This window comes from Macadamia integrifolia, chromosome 14, assembly GCF_013358625.1.
Source record: "Macadamia integrifolia cultivar HAES 741 chromosome 14, SCU_Mint_v3, whole genome shotgun sequence".
NCBI classification, from domain to species: domain Eukaryota; kingdom Viridiplantae; phylum Streptophyta; class Magnoliopsida; order Proteales; family Proteaceae; genus Macadamia; species Macadamia integrifolia.
In genome coordinates, this window is record NC_056570.1 from 27,489,493 (window position 1) to 27,508,907 (window position 19,415).

At 38.0% G+C, this 19,415-nt stretch overlaps 4 protein-coding genes across 4 annotated transcripts in view; 2 read left to right on the forward strand and 2 right to left on the reverse strand.

Moving 5' to 3' along the window:
• The window catches only part of LOC122061774 (putative RNA polymerase II subunit B1 CTD phosphatase RPAP2 homolog), a 7,972-nt gene extending 5,542 nt beyond the window's left edge, over positions 1-2,430 (reverse strand). Inside the window, exons 1-3 of the mRNA XM_042625234.1 lie at positions 2,273-2,430; positions 2,071-2,187; positions 84-721 (exon numbers count right to left, since the gene is read on the reverse strand). Of these exons, the coding sequence (XP_042481168.1) occupies positions 84-675 (592 nt within the window). The 5' untranslated portion in view covers positions 676-721; positions 2,071-2,187; positions 2,273-2,430. The remainder of the gene's footprint in view (positions 1-83; positions 722-2,070; positions 2,188-2,272) is intronic.
• A 2,160-nt stretch (positions 2,431-4,590) lies between these two features.
• Positions 4,591-5,525, forward strand: LOC122060789. The gene is made up of 2 exons (XM_042623890.1): positions 4,591-4,925; positions 5,001-5,525. Exons 1-2 carry the CDS (start codon positions 4,596-4,598, stop codon positions 5,523-5,525), a joined length of 855 nt encoding a protein of 284 aa, XP_042479824.1. The 5' UTR covers positions 4,591-4,595.
• Positions 5,526-5,889: 364 nt separating this feature from the next.
• LOC122060877 lies at positions 5,890-6,855 on the forward strand. The gene is made up of 2 exons (XM_042623977.1): positions 5,890-6,430; positions 6,689-6,855. Exons 1-2 carry the CDS (start codon positions 5,921-5,923, stop codon positions 6,734-6,736), a joined length of 558 nt encoding a protein of 185 aa, XP_042479911.1. The 5' UTR covers positions 5,890-5,920; the 3' UTR covers positions 6,737-6,855.
• Positions 6,856-12,187: 5,332 nt separating this feature from the next.
• Positions 12,188-13,196, reverse strand: LOC122060790 (ABC transporter F family member 4-like). The gene is made up of 2 exons (XM_042623891.1): positions 12,815-13,196; positions 12,188-12,705 (listed from the first exon to the last, which is right to left on the reverse strand). The coding sequence occupies exons 1-2, from the start codon at positions 13,194-13,196 to the stop codon at positions 12,188-12,190; spliced, it is 900 nt and encodes a 299-aa protein (XP_042479825.1).
• Between the last annotated feature and the right edge of the window lie 6,219 nt (positions 13,197-19,415).

Below are 19,415 nucleotides of genomic sequence, written 5' to 3' on the forward strand. Positions count from 1 at the left end.
GTGGGGGAGCCGGGAGCCAACACAACACATAGAGGTAATAAACATGTTAACAATTGAAATGAATGTTTTTGAATTACAGATACCTTCATCATGTTGTTTAAGACGAGAATACTTGAAATTTAAGCTATGATCCTTGGGGACATAGCCTTCTATCGCATTTGATGGACCAACCCAATTCTCCATTGACAACTCCCCAACGGCCTTCGTGTCCTCTATCTCTTGAATCTTCAAATCAGAGAGACCTAAATCGCCCTTCTTTCCATAAACTAATTCATTGAAACTAGCATCACCAAACAAACTCAAAACCTCATTAATCTTTGCCGGGTTCAAGACTGAGCATCTCTCTGGTTGAAGGCTCCCCGCAAATGCCCGACTGTTGATAAGGCAACCGGAAGAACAGTACATGTAGGTTTCTTGTAGGTCGTAGACCTTGTGCTCCTTGAGAGAAATACGGTACCGACCCTTCCCAGGCCGCTCCGACGGTAGATGGTTGTTGCAGAGGGGGTAGCCGCAGAGTTTGGAGATAGACCTCTCAGTCACTACGTCCTTATAGTCGCTTGGAGACATCAGAGACCCAGCAGCAAAGAGTTGGTTCTCATGGTGGATGCCATCGAGGAGGAAAAGTTGCAGCTTGTGGACGGCTTCTTTTACAGAAAATGTTTGATCTTTCGCCATATAAAATATTTGCCTTGCAGCTTCGCTTTGATATGAACCGGGAGACCTGTAGATTCAATATGTTAGTTCACAAAAATACCTACAAAGCTCAGAGGTTCCATAAGACCTAAATACCTTTTTTTTCCCCTACGCTTTCTGAAGTCAAAACTCTTAACACTTTAGCCCAACCTCCACCAACAATTGAAGTTTGAACCCAAAAAAATTCCAGAGCATTTACAATGGCAAATAAATTATGTTTCTCAGAGATTCTGAAGTTCAGCAATCAAAGTATACAAACCCATTAGCCATCAAGAATGGAAGTGAATGTTACACAGCAAGATGGCTTCATGGGTTTTCGAAATTCAAAAAGAAGTAAAGAACAGGAATTTCCAGTAAGAACTGTATTTAAGTAAAAATGGGTCTTCAAGATACTCAAGGCACACTTACGCTCCTGAGTTTGAGCACAAGTGAGCGAGTCTCTCTGCCTCCGGTCAGCACTCAAAACCCTCAATTGAGCTCTCTAGGATTTTAATGTTCTTTAGAGGCAGAAGGAAATGGCAATAGCAATTGAGGAAGAACTGGTTGAGGATGTCAATGTGAAAAGAAACTAAGGGAATGGAAAAGGAAATATAAAATCGGAATTGCAGACAGTAAACATTACATGACTCCACCCATAAGGAATTCAGAAGACAAAGTTGTATTGGAATGCTTTCGTGAAAAATAAAAGAAAGGTAATGATGACTTAACCCATAAGGAATTCAGAAGTAGTCCCAATACTCCCTCAGCGAGTAGAAAAGCTTCCAGTAAAAGCTTTCAATGAGTTAACTGAGTGAATCGACTCGAAAGGTAATGTTGACCAAACCCATAAAGAAGTCGTAAGTAGTCCCAATACTCCCTTAGCGAGTAGAAAAGCTTTCAATGAGTTGAGTTTTACAATTCCAAACCCTGAGTGAATCGATTTCTAGCAGCAGCACTCCACTCGTGGAAGAAATATATTCATGTAGCTAAAAAAAGCCAACTGCTGAACCTATGCACTCCTCTCTAAACTCTAAATAAAACAAAACAGGACCCTTCAAACTAAATTAAAGAATGAGATTCAGGGAACAATGTTGGGTATGCCTCCTGCATTCCATAAGGATCTGTGTATATGAGAAAGACCGTGTTTTTTTGCTTTCCAATCTCCTACAATGACTTTGATGTTTAATCTGCCATTTTCTAAACAACCCTTAAACCCTACTAAAAAAAACACGGCAGCAGTTCCTCAAACAGAATTGAGTATTTTTCTTTACAAAGTTGCAGGTCAGTACTCAAGAATAAGAACCAGCAAAGGGTTTCACATCTATTTAATGGTTAGGACTTACAAAAGAGCCCCCTATCTCGTTTTTTAGTCCCTTGAGATAGAGAGAGAGAGCTTACCCACAGAAAAGAATAACTCTCCAATCAAGCTTCAAAAAACCACCAACAGCAATGTCGTTTCAGGGAGAGAGATGGAAATTTTGATATGCTACCCTTTTCTCCAACCGAGCAACAATCCTTCGATTTGCGGGTAAATTTGTCAGCAAAATAAGTGACAGGAGAAGAAACAGAGAGAGAGAGAGAGAGAGATGAAGAAACATACCAGCGAGAGAGAAATCTACACTCGAACCAGACGGAACAGAGACAGGATTAGGGTTTCTTGCGAGGGAAGGCGATCGAACTCGTCATGGATTTGGAGAGGGTTATGAAGAAGAGATGGGCTTGGGGTGGTTTTATCGGGAATAAAAGAAAATAGGTTGCCCCTTTGTTCTTGGAATACAAAACACCTTTTTAAGGGGCCGTTTGATAATACTCTGTGAGAATGTTTCTGGTGTTCTTCTATTCAGCGGGAATGCAAATAGAACAGAAATATGTTTGGCACGTTCGGTTCATTTTTGTATTCCCCTGGAATGAACCAATGAAAAAGAATGACTAAAGAATACATTGCAAGAGTACCAAAAAGTTGTTTTTCTATTCTTTTACAAACTTAAAATAACAAAACCATTCAAAACCCCCACAACCCTTTTCTGCATCTCACGATCAAAAACCCCCAAATCCTAAGGAAAACCTACAATAGGTTTTCACTCTCTCAGTCGCGGCTTCCCTGCAACGGTCGTCGCTTCCCTGCAACGGTCGCCGCTTCCCTGCAACAGTCTCTCCTCTCGGTTGCCGCTTCCCTGTCTTTCTCCGTCGCCGCTTCCCTGTCTCTCTCTCTCTCGGTCGCAGGTCGGTCGCCGGTTGCCGCTTCCTTGCCTCTCACGATCATCGCTTCCCTGCAACTCACGATCAAAGTCGCCGCTTCCCTGCAGCAGGTATTGTCTCGCTCTCTCGCTCTCTCAGTCTCAAGTATCGACACACCCAACAAATTTGAAGTCATTAGCTCCAGTTTCCTGATTCAATTGCAGAAAGAAACATTTTGCAGAGCTGTTAGTCTCAAAAACATAAATTATAGGTCAACTTGATTCCGATATCACTTGGCTTCAAATTGATTCTGATATCACTTGGCTTATAGGTTAACGGCACAATTGACACTTGATTAACACATACTTTAGCTCCAGTTTCCTGATTCAATTGCAGAAAGAAACAGATGACTGATGAAAGGAAAAGAAAATGGGGAAGATCCCAAAACAAAGCCTTACAATTAGCATCATTTACATATGAAGTAACATGTAATCACTTCTACAAGCATTAGCTGGGATTACACAAACTACTCACTTCTTCTAATCTCTTAAGAGTATTTCTTCCATACCCCAATAGAAGACCAATGAAATTGAATCTTGGATGTGCTTTAAGCTACAAAATAAACAGACAATAAGCTAAGCATTATATGTACAACAAAAAATAAACAGAGCAACAAAGAGCAAACGGGTCAATGCTAATTATAAATAATCATTTTCCAAGAAAATGGCAGTAACTGCTGAAAGAGACAAAGCATAAGGTAGTGTGCTAGAAAGTCAAGGGCCAGCATCTGACTTACAGGAACAGGTACTACAACCTCTTTCAATAATGGCTTGTAATCAGATGGAGCCTTGTAACTTGGGTTCAGCTTTAGAATTTCACCTGGAAATACCAATGAACAACTTGAGAATAAATATCGCAATGGAAAACCAAAAGCTGCACTCACAATACACTGAACATACCAATAATTTCCCTTCTTTCCAGTTCCAATAGTTCCCTCTTTTGGGCCTGCAAATTAGAGAATAAAATCTGATTGGAATCTGATGGACAAAATCCCTTTTATAGGGTATGTCGATTATGACAAAAAGAGAATAAACTCCCTTTTATAGGGTATGTTGTTCTTGATGGGTTTCCTATTTGCATTGTAATTGTGGGTAGACAACTCAGTAGATAGGGAGTTTTCTTATTTAAAAGATAGCATGTAGGGCCTATACACACGATTTTGATGAATAAAGTTATTGGCTTTGCCTTTTGGTGCTGAGAAAGTGAGCATACAGCCATACAGTGAGAGACAGTGAGGAGTGAGAAACTCATTTTCTTTGATGTGCATAGACTATGTCTCAAATACTCCTTTTCTTTGATTACTTTGATCAACCGTGATGGGTTTCTGAAAAATACTCATTTGAGCATATTTCATCATTCTCATCTTAAGATTCTTATTTATTTATCTGCTAAATTTTATCATCAGCAAATATTGTCTATTTATATTAATGTGGCAAGGAAGAAAAATCTCAGTGCTTAATGAGATTGATATTTTGGATGAAGGTTGGTTGTGTAAATTTCAGTGCTTAATGATATTGATATTTTGGAGCTGGAAGAGGGCTTTTATTATGATTAGAGTATTCTATTTTGATGAGAATGATGGAAAGATCAATTTGAAGTTCTTGAGCATGATGTAAACAAATACCAGAAAAGACATATATTTATATTTTTAGGCTATAATGAGATGTGTTTCTAATTTTAGAGTAATGGCATCCACTTCGAGAGCTAATAACGAGGCAGCAAAATGGACTCAAAGCGAACAAGATTATCTCTTGAAATTAATGGTTGAACAAGTGAAAGTTGGTAATAAGAGTTCTAGCACTTTCAATAAAGGTGGGTGGAACAATATCAAGAAGGGGCTTGAGGAAAAAGCTAATCGGTCATTTACGATGGTTCAATTAAGGAATAAGATGAATAAAATGCGATTCGATTACAGCGCTTTCAAGAGACTACTGGATACTACAGGTTTTGGTTGGAATTCCGTGACGAGGACCTGTACAGTTGAAGATGAGAGTGTTTGGGATGTACACATCAAGGTATACTGTACTTTTACATGATTTTTTTAATATTCGGTGTAATTTTATCTAATAGCTAGTTTGTAAAATTTTCAGGCAAATCGTGATTGGTCAAAGTTTAGGAGGAATGGGCTACCACATTGGCCTGAACTATGTATAATTTTTGGGGATTCATATGCTAGTGGGATAGGAGGATTCGGGAATGAATCTGATTTCAGGTTTGAAGAGGAATCGAGAGGTGTTGATGATGAGGTGGATGCAGATGTAGATGTAACTCCAACTACTCCATTGGCTAATACCTTGCCAACAAGTTATTATGAAAGACAAGATCCAGAAACTGATCGTCCTAGAGTCAACAGAAGACTTGATAGGACACCTACAGGATATAGGAAGAAGAGTAGGACAACTGGTATTGAACGCGCCATACAGACCCTAGCCGAGTCAGTAGCAAACAAGAATACTTCAACCCCAAGCTCAACTCCAATGGGTCTCACTCCAAATACCACAGATTTCAGCACTTCTACTTGTGTTAGATTATTGGAAACCATGAATGATATCCCAAGAGAGTTGCATATTAAGGCGTGCAAGAGGATATTGGTGGATCGGGAATGGAGAGAATAATTCATTACTCTCAAGGATGAAACGAAATAATTGGCTTTTGATGTGTTAGATTGATGGATGATAATCTAACCTTTTTTTTTTAATATGGATGATTGTAATGAAATACATTTAAGACCTTTTGTAGTAGGATCGATATATTTTGTTAGGTACACTTGATGTAAAAGTGTAATATGTATATTTACACTTTATGCTACTTTTCTAAATATGCCAGTTAAATTTTACATCTATTGCTGTAGCAAAAATTCTGTTGGATGTCTTTTGTTTTAAATACTTATTACATCATCTGATAATTATGCATGTTGGATGATTATAGTTTTATAGATCTTTTGAAAATTTGTATTAGGGGATAAACATTTGTATGATATTAACAAGTTTAAAATTTGTATGAATCAGTTATGGCAAATGTCGATAATACTCCAATAATCTCCTCTACTGACGACGATGGAGAAGAATTGATTCTCGCAACATTGTTGATAGTACAATATCATTATTCCAGCGATTTATACACTAGAGAACCACGCAGGGATAGTGCATTCACAGGGGCAGCATGGGTACATGAGGTGTTGCATGGGCATGCAAACCGCTGTTACGAAGAATTTGGCATGGAACGACATGTGTTTTTAAATTTATGCCTACTAATGAGACATCGTGGTTGGTTACAAGACAGTCGCAAAATTAGGGTAGATGAGCAATTGGCAATGTTCATGTTCAGAATAACAGGTGTAGGTCCTACTAATAGAGCAGTTGAGGAGAGATTCCAACATTCAGGACAGACTGTCAGCTATTACTTTGGCAAAGTATTGCAAGGAGTGCTTAAGCTTTCTAAGGAGTATATCAAAGCCCCATCGTTTGATGAGATTCCTATGGAAATAATTGCAAACAACAAATGGTGGCCATATTTTAAGGTAAAATGAAAATTTTCTTTCTAATAAGTTTACATCAATTTTTAACTTATGATCGTTTTTTGTTTCACATAATAGTGCTTTTGGTTGGTTTTTTGTTTTATTTTAATTAGGATTGCATTGGTGCCATAGATGGTACATATGTTACTGCTATAGTTCCCAAGGGAAAACAGATCCCATATCGAGGACGGAAGGGGATAACAACCCAAAATGTGATGTGTGCCTGCTCGTTTGACATGAAATTCACTTTTGTATATGCAGGTTGGGAAGGCAGTGCAAATGATTGTCGTGTATTCAATAGAGCCCTAGAGGATCCTACCTTGCGATTTCCTCATCCTCCCCAAGGTATATCAATTCCCAAATTATCATGTATGCAAATGATTATTGTGTATGCTTTTAATGTCTTGCTTTATCATATTGTAGGGAAGTATTACGTTGTAAACTCAGGATATGCGAGTAGGAATGGATACTTGACACCATTCAAAGGAGAGAGATATCATATACCAGATTATAATGGAGGAAGAAGACAACCCAGAAGTACTAAGGAATTTTTTAATTATAGACATTCTTCTTTAAGGAATCATATTGAGCGTTGTTTTGGGATTTTAAAATCAAGATTCCCTATTTTAAAAAACATGCCTCAATTCTCACTTAGTTACCAAAGTTATATTGTGATAGCTTGTTGTGGACTTCATAACTATATTAAATCTGAACAAATAGCAGATGCACTTTTTCAACAATATGGGGAAGATGACTACTATGATCCTAATGAAGAGAGAGTCAGGGTAGTCAACGCTCACGGAGAACAAGAAGATGGTGATATTGCTAGTACTTCTACTGCAATTCATCAGGGCAGTCAACGTGTACAAGGAAGACAGATGAATGAGCTAAGGATACAAATTGCAAATCAGATGGCAGTAGATAAGGGTTACCCCCTGATTTGATTATTTATGTAATAAAATTTCAAGAAACCTATTTGCAGCTATGATTTTTATTTTGTAATTCCTATAAACTTGAATAGTAGACTTTTGTTTTCTTATTAAGATAAATGTGGAAACTCTTTATGTTTATATTTTATTAATTCCTTTAAGTAATAGTATTTTAAAAGATAATTTCATAAACAAATTATTTCCTTATTTAAGTTAAATTTGACCATAATAGCATGTTTGTAATTATTGATTTCATTGTTCAAAAGTGAATTTTTATTATTGTACTCTCCAGAAATAGAAGTGTTTGTCAAACGCTGTTTCTATTCTTTTCCTGTTCTAAGGACATTTCTGAAATAGTTTTACCAAACGCTGTTTCTATTCCCCCAGAGTGTCTTCACAGCATGGAATCGAAAAAGAACACTTCTGTAAAAGAACACCCTCCAGGAATAGAAGTGTTATCAAACGGCCTCTTAACAGTGAAATAGGCAGAATACATCAATGAAAATAACTGAAATATGTTCTTACCACAAATTACCTTTCAGTCCATTAATTTGTAGTCCTGAAATGCTACAATAACTTCGAAGCAGCCCATGCTTCTGCATCCACTCAGCGTGGCAATAAAAGAAGCAAACATGCTACAACCCCAAGGGACCATAGGTGGTGTTTCATGGTTTCTGGTGGTTGTGATTTTCAATTAACAGGCCCACCATAGTTGAGAATCAAATCAGCCAGTTGAACAAGAAGGGTCTTGGAAATTTAATTCAAGGCTAAACTATTACGATCAAGACTGGTAAAAAACCAGTCCCCATGAAAGACTGTTGAAATTGCAATCATTAGAACTATCAATTATTTTTGTTTCTGGAAATTGAACAAGGACCAACGACTACGGTAGTTTGATGTCTAGAACATTTTCCAAACCTTTGGTGTCAATAAGAAGTTCAAAGATTTTTCTATTAACAATCATAAAACTCTTCACAATTAAAGAGTAAAAAAATAAAAAAATAAAAAATGAAGTAATGGATGTAGTGCAATCAGTATGAAGCATATGTTGATTAACCACTGATTGTAAATAATAGCAAACAAAGAAGTAATTCAAGTTCTTGTCTACCTCATCACAGATTATACATGAGGGATTTCTTCATGCTAAGTCTTACGAAATTGAATTGCTATGGACATGTAGGTCCCTGCTCATGCCAATATCCCAACCACTCCGAGTTTGCAAAGTATCAAAACAAGGAATTGAAATATCTGGGACTTCCAAGTGGATGCACTAGACTTCAATAGAGGTGTATCATGCATGGACATACATGTGAAGCTATGACATTAGATGTTAGGTTAAATAATTGATTTTGGGGCTGAAATTTGACACGTGGATGGACAATTCAGACCATTCCTTAGGTTGTCCCGATTTGCCACATCACTCTTCCGTGTGGAAAAACTTTGTATGCTCATTAAGGAGATTTCATCTGTTACTCTTTGGCTTTTTATTTTTTTATTTTTTATTCTACATTTAACTTTATAAGTTTTCATCCACAGTGAACTGCCATTAGTTGTCGGTCCTAATAAAGGGGGAGTAATGCAGGAGTAGATCACAAGAAACTACCCCAACAGTTTATAACCCCAAACAATACAGATAGGAGTAAGAAGTAGGGGTGTCAATTGGTCGGTTCGGCTCAGTTTCAGTCTGGGTTGAGTCGGTTTCGGTGTGGGAAAGTTGAAACCGAAACCGAACCAATAAGGAAATTAAATTCCGATTTCGGTTTGGTTTCGGTTTCGGTGCGGTTTGGTTTCGGTTTGTCTTCGGTTTCTTAAATCGATTTGTAACTGGGTTGGTTTTGGTTTTTGGTCCAGTTTGGATTTGACTTTCCATACAAATGTTTACAAAACTATGCAAATTTTGATTTTTTTAATGAATTTTGGAGTGTTTCGGTTTCTTACCAGTTCGGTTTCGGTTTCGGTCCGGGTTTTGAGCCGATTTTGGTTTGGTTTCGGGTTCATCCGATTTTTGGTGCGGTTCAGTTTGGTTTTGGGGTTGCAATACTCCAAACCGAACCGACCCAATAAGGCTTCGGTTCGGTTCGGTCCAGCCGGTTTTACCGGTTCGGTTTAAGAATTGACACCCCTAGTAAGAAAAATAATACCATCAAATAAACTCCCAAGGATACAATACCCATATAAGAGTAAAACCAGCCCAAAATCCAACCCAATAGGAGAGAGAAAGACCTACTATAGAGAGAGAGAGGTGCGGCCAGGTCTATAGGGCTCTGATTGAGCTGCACTCTTGGGCATAGATAGTCCCTAGGGAGGGTACAAAAACCCCCAAAGTTGAGAGGATTCTGACGGCTGGTTGTGAAGCTACAAGCTTTATTGATTTTCTGACCTAGAAGAGAGAAAACTGAGAAGAACCTTCAAGAACAGTAGCTGAATGCTTCCAACAATGACTAGGTAAGAATCATGGGACCCTTATGAGGTCTAAAATATCCTGATTGAAGGCTTGGCTGAATAGAGTACAAAAGAGAGAAAGAGAGGAGATCGATCTCTTTGCTACTCCCACTAGGATTGCTGATCGGTTCTGATTTCTGGAGACTTCTAGTAGATTCTGAATTATATCTCTTGAATGTTATAGCAAATAAAATAGAAAAATAAGAATAAAATAGATGAGGGGTTGAGAAGGGTGAAAGAGAATATAAGAAAGTGGTTATCTCAGCCTGGGCTTCTCACCCACAGCTATCTCATCTGCTCTAAGCATTTAGTTGTAAGCTTTCTTTCATAAATGCAAACTTTCTTTCATTCAAATATGTCCAATAATGGTATATATGTCTCTCTATTTATAGAAGAAATTTTACAATCATATTAAGACTAGGAGCCAGTTTTCAAAGAGGACTAGACACTCCTGCTACAACCAAGAATTCAAAATAGGACTAGGACTTGACTTTATGACTCCAACATCGAGTAGGACTAACTAACTAATAGTCCATATAGAACTTTACAATCAACTAATGGCCTAATGGGCCTTTATTGAATTAAATAGCAACTAATTAAACTAATGAATTAAATCCCGTTTTCTTACATTCTACCCATAATTTAGGCCCATTAAAGTGGTCAATTTCAAAGAAAACCCATGGATCAAAGGCTCAACACTTATATAACACAACCCAAGGCTTATTTGTAATAAAATAAATCCAAGTGACTTATCTACATCAGGGAGGGAGGAAGGGCTGCTATCATTTACACCCAAGTTTGTTTAAATAGGCCTATCAAGCAGTCACAAACAAAGATATATGGGATAGGGATGTTTTCTGATGCAGAATACTTCAGCCCCTTAAGATTATCAGTTTTCCATAGAACTATAATGTTTTTATATTAAGCTATGTGTCTAGTGTAGAAACCGAATTTTGTCACCCCCCGGCAATGATGACACTATGAATAATTACATGTTAGACATTTTAGACTGGGAGAATTTTCAAGCTTAAAGTAGAAAATGACCATTTTTCCCCTATAAACTTTCAGAAGAAAATGTTTTCAAAAATTAAAATTTGACGTTATGGATTATTTTCGTTTGTCCCCTCTAGTCAGACATTACACTTTGATGTGAGAACTATGCGAATCGACGCCCGATTCTCTCTTTCATTATCTGATCCAGGTCCCTACTTTATGTATATTTTCATAAAGGTTCCTAATCAAGACAACAATCGTGTCTCACATCATTGGATAGTGCTCAGATTGAGCTTTCTAACGACATATTATATGTCAAATTCTGACTAACGGTTTGAAAGATATGACCCCCGGAAGTTGATTCCAAAGTTCGGTATCAGATTCCATTCCGAGCAACCAAGGAGTGCCACATGGCGCCCAAACACCTTTGTCCAAAAGCAAGCCTTTTTAGACAATTCTCTCTAGTTTTTTAGTCCCACATCAGAAATAAGAGAGAATTGTCTCAAGTCCCAAGGCTATAAGTATAACCCTTCCTCTCTTCCAAAAGAGGGAGGAGAAAAAAATTGAGAATTTGGGAGAGAGGATGGCCCCATCAAGGTTTTGTCTAACATCTTCCCTCTAAAATCAAATATTCTCCAAGTCTAAAAGTTTAACACATTAATCCTTCATTGAGCCGGGAGATCTAGTCTAGTTCGGTTCGATTTGATTTGGGGCTTGAAGCACAAGGGTTATCTCCCCTTGTTTCTTGATTAAAGCCGGGTTTAAGGTATTTTTCTTCTCCTAAATGCAATTTAGATATAGTTTATTTAATTTAATAGATTAGGTTCTAATTTATTATTAATTGGTTCATTTAGATTAATTAGGTTTAATTAGTTTCTTGTTAGTTTAATATAGTTTATTAGATGTAACCCGATTCAATTAGGTGTATTTAGGTTTAATTGGTTCATTTAGATTAATTAGATTTAATTAGTTTCAATTTGGTTTAATCCTGTTTATTAGATTCATCTTAATTTAATCTAGTTTATTTAGGTCTTTTGGTTCAATTAAATATGATTTTTGTTTAATTGGTTTAATTATATTCATTTTAGTTTTATCCAGTTCAATTAGATGTAATTAGGTTCATTCAGACTTAATTATTATTTTTTTTATTTGTTTTAATTTAAATTGATTTTGAATTTACATTTGGCTTTATGATTCTATTTAATTGTTAATTGTTTTATCCCTTAGATCTAGGCCCTTGGATTAGGATCCAAGAACCCTAATCCTTCCTCCCTTCTCTTTATCTCTTCCCCTAGCTCTTCTTCCTTTCTTTCTTCTTTTTCCCTGTAGCAGAAAACCAGTCCCACCGAACCCCCTTCTTCTGGTTCTCCTCGAGTTCAAAATGGGTCTGAACATACTAGTCATAGTTGCCAGTATAGAGCTTCAGCTTTTTGCTCTGCATGTGGATAATATTTGTGCAGACACCATTTAGGAAGTCCTGTGAGTGCGATATTACAACCAATATGCACTCAAAATTCTTCAACATCTCTTCCAACCAAACACAAGCCTCTAAATCTAGATGGTTTGTGGGTTCATCAATCAAAAGGATTGTTGGATTCATGAACAAGGCCCGTGCTAAAGCAATTCTCATTCTCCAGCCACCTGAGAAATCCTGAGTTTTTTTAGCTTGCATCTTTTTGTCGAATCCAAGACCAAACAAGATCTCAGCAGCACGCTTCTCTGCAATTGTTGCATCCAAAGCTTCCAAGCATTCATAAATGCGCTCCAAGGCTTTGCCACCACCACCATCCTCTGCTGCAAGGGTTTCTTCTTCTTCTTCTTCTTCTTCATCTTCTCCTCCTTTTTTGTTCCTCTTAACCGAACCTGTAACTCGCCTCTTCTCCTTCTCTCCTTCTTCTTTTTCTTTTCTGTTCCCTGCTGCCGAATCCACGAACATGCAACAACTTATTCACCTCCTCCTCCTCCTTCTTCTTCTTCTTCTTCTCATCTTCTTTCTCTCTTCTTCTTCTTCGGTCTCGCCTACTCGGGAGACGTATGCACCCATGACGCCTCCTTTTCTCTTCCTTCTCCCGTCTCTTGGGTTCTAGTGATAATCTGCTAGGACCTCGTGGACCTCCTGAACCGTTAGCCCACTCTTCCGCTATGTTCACAAGGTCAGATTGACCATGGATCTGTCGTCGATCCACTACTCCGACCTGCAATCGATCTCCACTGTTTGTTCTCTCCTCTTCTATGCTCCCTTCTCCATCGACTACTGGTCCGGTGAGCTTTTCTTCTCCCCCTGCTCCCGGATTGGCTCGCTGGCCCTCTCCCTCTCCTCCGCTGACGTTGCTTGACCAGCAGCTATTCTTTCCCCTTCCTTGCCCCTCCTTGCTGCAACTGAAACCCATCTTCTTCTCCTTCATTCTCTCCTCTTCTATGCTCCCATCTCCTTCCCTTTGCCAAAAGCCATCTCCAGCCCATCGTCTTCTCTTCTTCTTCCTATTTATTTTCTTGTTTTTTTTTATTTCTTTAATTTGCTGATTAAATACTCCATATTTGTAAGACCCACAACCTGTTATTTCATTTATGTTTTCTATGTGAAATCTTCCCCTCCTTTTGTTCTTTATTTTTCTTTTATCCATTTTTGGTTTGATTTTCATTTTATTTCCCTCTTAATAACGTATGGGACATAGTCTAGGGCGTATGTTAGCAAGGGCGTGGCTGGCCCCCCTCAAACCGGCTCGTAGAATTAGGTGCGTTTCTTGGGTTTTCGGGTTGATAAAAATGAACCCGTTTCGGTCCATTTCTTTTTATCCCAAATAGTGGGTCCCTTTAGAATTAATTGTGTATTTAATTTAGATTCGGATATTTTGCCATATTGATAATCATTAGATTTAGATAGGTTAGTCAATGTCATGTTTGTCATGCTTCGTATTTATTAACATGATTTTGATACTTGATGATTCTTTTTTTTTTTTTTTTGTTTAAATCAATTCATTTTTTTCATGTATGTAGGTTAGCTAGTATTCATATTTTGTCCACTTCTCACTCATATCACCACGTGGGAAATTTACAACCATTGTACATTTAACATAATAGTTAGATTCCATTTACTTAAATTGAGGTAGTTAATTAAATAATTATTTCAATATTGAATTAAATAAAGTCTTAACTCATTAGATTAATTAAGGTTCACAATGCATTTAATTGACTCTTAAAATTTGGTTTTAATTGTTTAAATTATTAGATTGATTAGGTTTTCCAAAACTTCCATCTGAAATAGTTAGATTTGGGTAGCTTTCACCATTCAATTCAAGTTTTCGTCTTTCTTTAAAAATCTTTTTACCTATTAGATTAATAGATTAATTAGGATTGCAATAATTCATTTCACAAATTATTAGGGATTATGATTAATAATTTTAATTAATTCAATTTAAGATTTCATAAATTCATTAATTGTCCAAGGCTCAATTAATCGAGCTAGTTCAATATAGGGTTTCACAAATTGCTCAACTAATCCTAGGTCTAGGCTTATTTAATTAGCTTAATCTAAGACTCATAATACATTAATTAAATCATTTAGGGTTTTTAATTTTTAATTAGCATAATCATTTCATTATTTGCATCATAACCTAGCTAGCATAATTTAGACACTTGGCTTAGGGTTTTCACATGTCATACTTAGATACCTAGTTTAGGGTTTTCAGTGACCTAAATTTAGGACTAGTTAGTAGGGTACAAACAAATTTTGGTCAAACAAAAAGAGACCGGCCTTAGGGCCGGGCAGACTGGGTGCCTAACACCTTCCTAGTCTGTTACTTGACACTTGTTCAGAATCTTGGTACAAACCAGCTTTATCCATCAGAGTCATTAGTCTCTCTCTTTTGATTGGGGGAGACATTTATGGGTCATAGACCCTTTCTATGTGGTGACTCCCTTTTACCCATAACGTGTATCCCCCCCTTGGCATCTGATGACCAGGGGATACTATCTCATCTCATTAGGGTCGAACCCTAGCATGTGTATCCGCGCTACGCGCCATATCGCGATCCCGGCAGAGGTCCATGATACCTACATCTAGTTTGATATTTAGCTGTATTTGTGGAGATGGTAATTCAAGGTGAAAATTGTTAAGCATTTTCATTGTTTCTGCTTTCTAATTGTGCCATGTATCCTTATTATCATCACCCTATTAAATTGAATGTCACTTAATAACTTAGTAGTTCACCTGAAAAGCTTATCTAGAGTGACATGATAACTTGCATGTTCTGACGTTTAATTTTATGAGGGTCACACATTAGATTATGCATTAGTACATCTGTTTGTGTGGCTTATGGAAAGAAAGAGAGATCTAATCTAGACATTTAAGTGTGTATAGAATCAAGCAAATTCTATCAATTCTCAATAAGGAATACTACAATATAGTCAGATCGCATTTGTACCTCCAAATTCTAGGTCTTAGATATATTCCCTTAATCATAAGCCAAAAAAAGTGGTGAGCCAAAGCAATTCACTCCATGCATACTATCCTTAAGAATGTATACATACAGAAGGCCTTCTAATGCTAATAACAGGAAAGGGAATAGAAGCAGAACAACTACAGAATGATATGTCTATCTACTAATCAACCATACATACACACATTGACATCGCAAAGAGATAACTGAGTAATGAAAACACATTTTAAAACATTAAAGAACCATAAATATGTGGTATGGATAGATAGATAAACAGAACAAGCATAAATTTTGGCTGGCTAGTTGGATGTCAATACTGATGCCAAGAACTCATCCTTCAGGAGAAGTTGCAGATTTTTGGTCTTCGTCAAGAACTTGATTGCTTCTTCTTCAAATTCTAGCAGAACACCCAACTTGATAAGCTCAGATAGTCTAGAAATCTAATCTTCCTTCACCCATAACAGTCCCTCAGATATTACTTTTGAAAAATTTGTAGCAAATTCAACATTGGCTTTATGCCCAGATGGTATGTAAATCTGCTGTATGAATAGCCTTGAGTTCTCTCTCTCTCTCCCAACGAATCATTTGGCTGACCTCCGCATTCACATTCTTTCCTGAAGAGAGTGGCAAGATATAACTCACAATAATGGATTTTCCCGTCTCAAACACAACAAGATCAAGAAGATGCTTGATTGTCTGATGCCTTGTTTCCACATCCATTTTGAGTGATGGGTCTGCTAGAAACCCAAGTATGATTCTAAGCAACCCTCCTCTGATGAGTATATCTCTTGGATTGACCTCCTTGAATCCAATAACATCCGGTATTGAGGATTCATCCTTCTGTATGGATTCAGATACAGTATGGACTCCAACATTGCTATACATTTTAAGAAGCTTACTGCGAGGAAGAGTTTCCAAACTTCGCTGTGGACTCCAGACAAATAATGGATGAAGGGAAGCCTTCTAAAGCATATCCTTCAATTGTAGATCATCTGGGACGACATCTTGTTTGTTAGACAACAAAATTCCTCCAGTGCCTGTCTCCACAGGAACTTTTAGTATGTTTTCCGCAAGAAGTTTCTTTGCCTTTGGGGTCCAATGCTTTGCAACATTAATCCAGAAGGCACAACAATCAGTCTCTGTTAATTAGTGTCCTGAATTTTCCCATTCCTTCCATAGTTTACAGTAGTCATCAATTGAAGGACTGCGTCTAACACCCAAAGCCATGGAAAAGAATCCTAGTAGTTCATTCTCATAATACTTGTCTAAAACATTCAACTGTGCCCCAAAGAGATTAACCCTGTCACAAAGGATATAGTCTTCAGGGCTTACCCAATCTCCCTTGTTGCATCCATTTGGAATCCAAATCTAATTTGCTGCTTTATTGTTAGGCACCCAACTGATTTTCATCAAGTACTTGTAAATTTGAGCTACAACGGTAAATTGAGAATGGAATTCAAGGTGACTAGCAAGCAAGGTGCACCCATTTTTAACATCCAAAGTGACACTTATCGCACTGAGCTCATTTTTGTAGGACATCATACTGAAGCCATAAAATTCTTCATCAATGAATGGCCCATCTTCTGGATGTAAGAATAAAACCCACTCTGTATCAAACAACAAACATTTCTCTGGAGTTTGGTAACCCATATGAGTCTTCAACCAACTTATATTAATTCTCTTTAAAAACTCTACAACCAAGGGATCACTCTTTTCATGTTTTAAATTTTGGATGTGTTGAATGGTTCGTTATTGTAACTAGGATTATGATTTAGTTGTCTTAGACTCGTACTCATGTATGAACTAGGACTCCTACTCATGTAAGAACTGGGACTTCTATTTTGCTATATAAATAAAGAAGGGATTGTGTCTACTAAGACATAAGACCATATTCCCTAATTCTACATGGTATCAGAGCAGGTATGATCACCAAAAACCCCATACCCATTCAACCCCAATCACCCCTATGCATCCAAGCCCTTTCTATGACCAGCCGTTGCAACCTTCACCACTGAACCCTTCATCGCTACAACCAAACCTGCGACCATCACTGCCTGAACCTTCGCCACTAAGAAGCTGCCTACCTAAACCCTCTTTCTTTTGCTTGAACCCTTCACCAACATCGCCTGAACCTTCGCCACCAAGAAGTTGCCTACTTGAACCCTCTTTCCTTCATCTGACCCCTTCACCAACACCGCCTGAACCCTCGCTGTTGCCATCGCAACCATCACCGTCCAAAACCTCACCACTACCATCATGAGCTGCCATTAATCCCATCCATCACCTCAATCAAGCATGACCTCTTCTTCTCTAGTGAAACCAACCATTGCTGCCTCTCCTTCGGCACCTGCAACCTCCACCTAAACAGAGGTCGAGTTTAGGTATTCTTTTGACCTAACCATTACTTAAACCACCTAAAACTAAACCAACCCAAGTTCAAACCATTAGTTCGACCTAACCATACCTTAATCCACCTAAACAGAGGTCGAGTTTAGGTATTCTTTTGACCTAACCATTACTTAAACCACCTAAAACTAAACCAACCCAAGTTCAAACCATTAGTTCGACCTAACCATACCTTAATCCACCTAAACAGAGGTCGAGTTTAGGTATTCTTTTGACCTAACCATTACTTAAACCACCTAAAACTAAACCAACCCAAGTTCAAACCATTAGTTCGACCTAACCATACCTTAATCGACCTAAAACTAAACCAACCCAAGCCTAAAACTGACCAAACCAACCCAAGTCTAAAACTGACTAGACCTCACCCCAAGCAATTCTAATCATGCGCTAGTCTCCTTTCTAGCTGAGAAAAAAAAAAGAAGAAGAAGCAATTTTACCTTTTCTCAGTTCTCTCCCTCACTGGTGAGTGATCTCCCATTGGGGGCCTCTGTCTTGAAGCTTCTGATGCTTTATTAGCTTTGTTTTGGTCATCTTCTCTTGTGATTGCTTGTTGAACCTGCCTCTATGGCGTCTAAAGATTCTAAGATATTAGTTACTCAGGAAACAAGGGGTCGTTCCTCTTGACATGATTACCCTCTTTTTCCTACTAGCACCATCAAGTTGGATGGAAGCAACTATCTGATTTGGTCTCAGTCTTACTACCTATCGATTACTGGTCTTGGTTATGCTGGATTTCTTATAGGTGATTCAGTATGCCCTTCTACTACATGTCCTGCTCAGGATAAATGGGACGTTGCCAACTGGATGGTAATGACTTATACCTTATTAATTCTATGTCTTCTTCTATTGCTCGGACATATCTATTACTTGATTCTGCTGCTAAGATTTGGAAAGATGCTAAGGCCACTTATTCTCACATGGGCAAGCGTGCTCAGTGTTTTGAACTGAGGAAGAAAGTTCATCAAGCTACTCAGAAAGAGCTTTATGTGGTTGATCTATAGGGTATGTGGAATGAGATTTATTATTATGAGACTTATCAACCTGTTTGTGAGACTGATGTTGTTGCATTTAAGAAGCGTGAGGAGGAGCTCTGCGTTTATGATTTCTTATCAGGTCTTAATGTGGAATATGATCAGACTAGGGCTAATGTGCTTAATCGTGATCCATCACCTACACTTAAGGAAGCCTATTTGATCATTCAAGTTGAGGAACAATGTCGATCTGAGATGCTCCAACCTGTTTCTCATGATTGATCTGATCTTGTTTCCTCTATCGGTATGGGGTCTCAGCCTATTACTTCATCAACTGCTGACAAGCTGGTTGTCAAATGTGACTATTGTGTAAGGAGCGTCACACTAGGAAAACTTGTTGGAAGCTTCATGGACGTCCTACCAATTCTCGTGGGTGTAATCAGGGTCGTGGGAAGAACACCCAGGAAAATTAGTCTGAGACTATAGTTGATTTTGACAGTTCTACTACTATAGGTGCATTCTTCTTTACTGACAAAGTAGCTATGCTTCGTCATATGTTGACTTAGATGGGATCCTCTACTACTGCTACTGCCTCCTCTCTACCACCAATCAGTGCCTCACACTCAACCCACTCAGGTACTATAGTTTATGGTCATAATGCATCTGTAGAATCCCAATCCTGGATACTTGACTCTGGGGCCACTGATCACATAACCGGTTTACATACATTCTTTTCTACTTATTGTCCCTCCTCAAGTAATACCAAAGTTCGTGTTGCTGATGGTTCCCTTTCACCTATTGCCGGTTC